Source organism: Mandrillus leucophaeus, unplaced genomic scaffold (assembly GCF_000951045.1).
Source record: "Mandrillus leucophaeus isolate KB7577 unplaced genomic scaffold, Mleu.le_1.0 Scaffold72, whole genome shotgun sequence".
In the NCBI taxonomy this organism is placed as follows: domain Eukaryota; kingdom Metazoa; phylum Chordata; class Mammalia; order Primates; family Cercopithecidae; genus Mandrillus; species Mandrillus leucophaeus.
Genome location: NW_012107808.1, coordinates 2,120,829 through 2,121,752, shown reverse-complemented (window position 1 = coordinate 2,121,752; position 924 = coordinate 2,120,829). Strand labels below are relative to the sequence as shown.

The following is a 924-nucleotide window of genomic DNA, read 5'->3' as shown; positions in this document are numbered from 1 at the left end:
TGACCCCATTCAGGAAAGCAGTTAGTGCCAAGGGGAGCACGAAGGACACCAGCACATTCACCTGTGGAGGTAATGCCAAGGACTATGGGGCAGCACCAGGGCCCTGCGGCCCTCGCCATCTGGCCATGCCCCAGGCTCAGAATCTGCGTCAGCAGAAGGGGCGACAGAAGGGTTAGAAGATAAAGTTCAGAAAGTTCTCAAAAAGTGAGGAGAGAGAAAAGAAAATCTCGGATTAGTTTAGGATGTTCATAATAGGGGTTCCAGAAAGAAAAAAAAAATAGAGAAAACAGAGGGGAGGAAATTTTATTTGAAAATGCATTCAAGAAAGTTTTCCCAAAGTTGAGGAATCTGAGCTTCTAGACTGAAAGGCTGCCTGAGTGCCCAGAAGAATGGATGGAAATAGACTCACGGCGAGTCTCGTTCTTATGACGTTTAGCACATTTTTTGGGTATAAAGAGATCTTGAAAGCTTCCAAACAGATAAAACAGGTCACATAGATAGGATGGAAAACCAGAATGACATTCACTTCTTAAAAGCAATGGTGGAAGCTAGAAAATCATGAGCAGTGTTTTACAATTTGTGAGAAAAATAGCTTCCATCTTAGAATTTTATACCCAGCCATATTGTGACAAACGTGAGGATAAAAGAAAACAATTTTTGACATGCAAATTCTCAAATTTTTTTACCCTCTATGGACCCTTCCTCAGGTCTCAGGAGATTAAAGAACATATGTTCTAGACAAATAAGGTTATAAGCCAATAAAGAGGAGGACCTGTCATTCAAAATGGGGGTATCCCACAGAGGGCCCAGCGAGTGATGGAAGGGAGCTCCCAGGGGGCCCCTGCACAGATGGAAGGGAGTCCCCAGGGGGACCCTGCACAGATGGAAGGGAGTCCCCAGGGGGCCCCTGCACAGATGGAAGGG

The 924-nt window shown here is 45.2% G+C and overlaps 1 protein-coding gene across 1 annotated transcript in view; it reads right to left on the bottom strand.

Moving 5' to 3' along the window:
* NTSR2 (neurotensin receptor 2) overlaps window positions 1–924 on the bottom strand; it is a 19,026-nt gene that overhangs the window by 4,357 nt on the left and 13,745 nt on the right. The window contains exon 2 of the mRNA XM_011965334.1: window positions 1–61. Within this exon, the coding sequence (XP_011820724.1) occupies window positions 1–61 (61 nt within the window). The remainder of the gene's footprint in view (window positions 62–924) is intronic.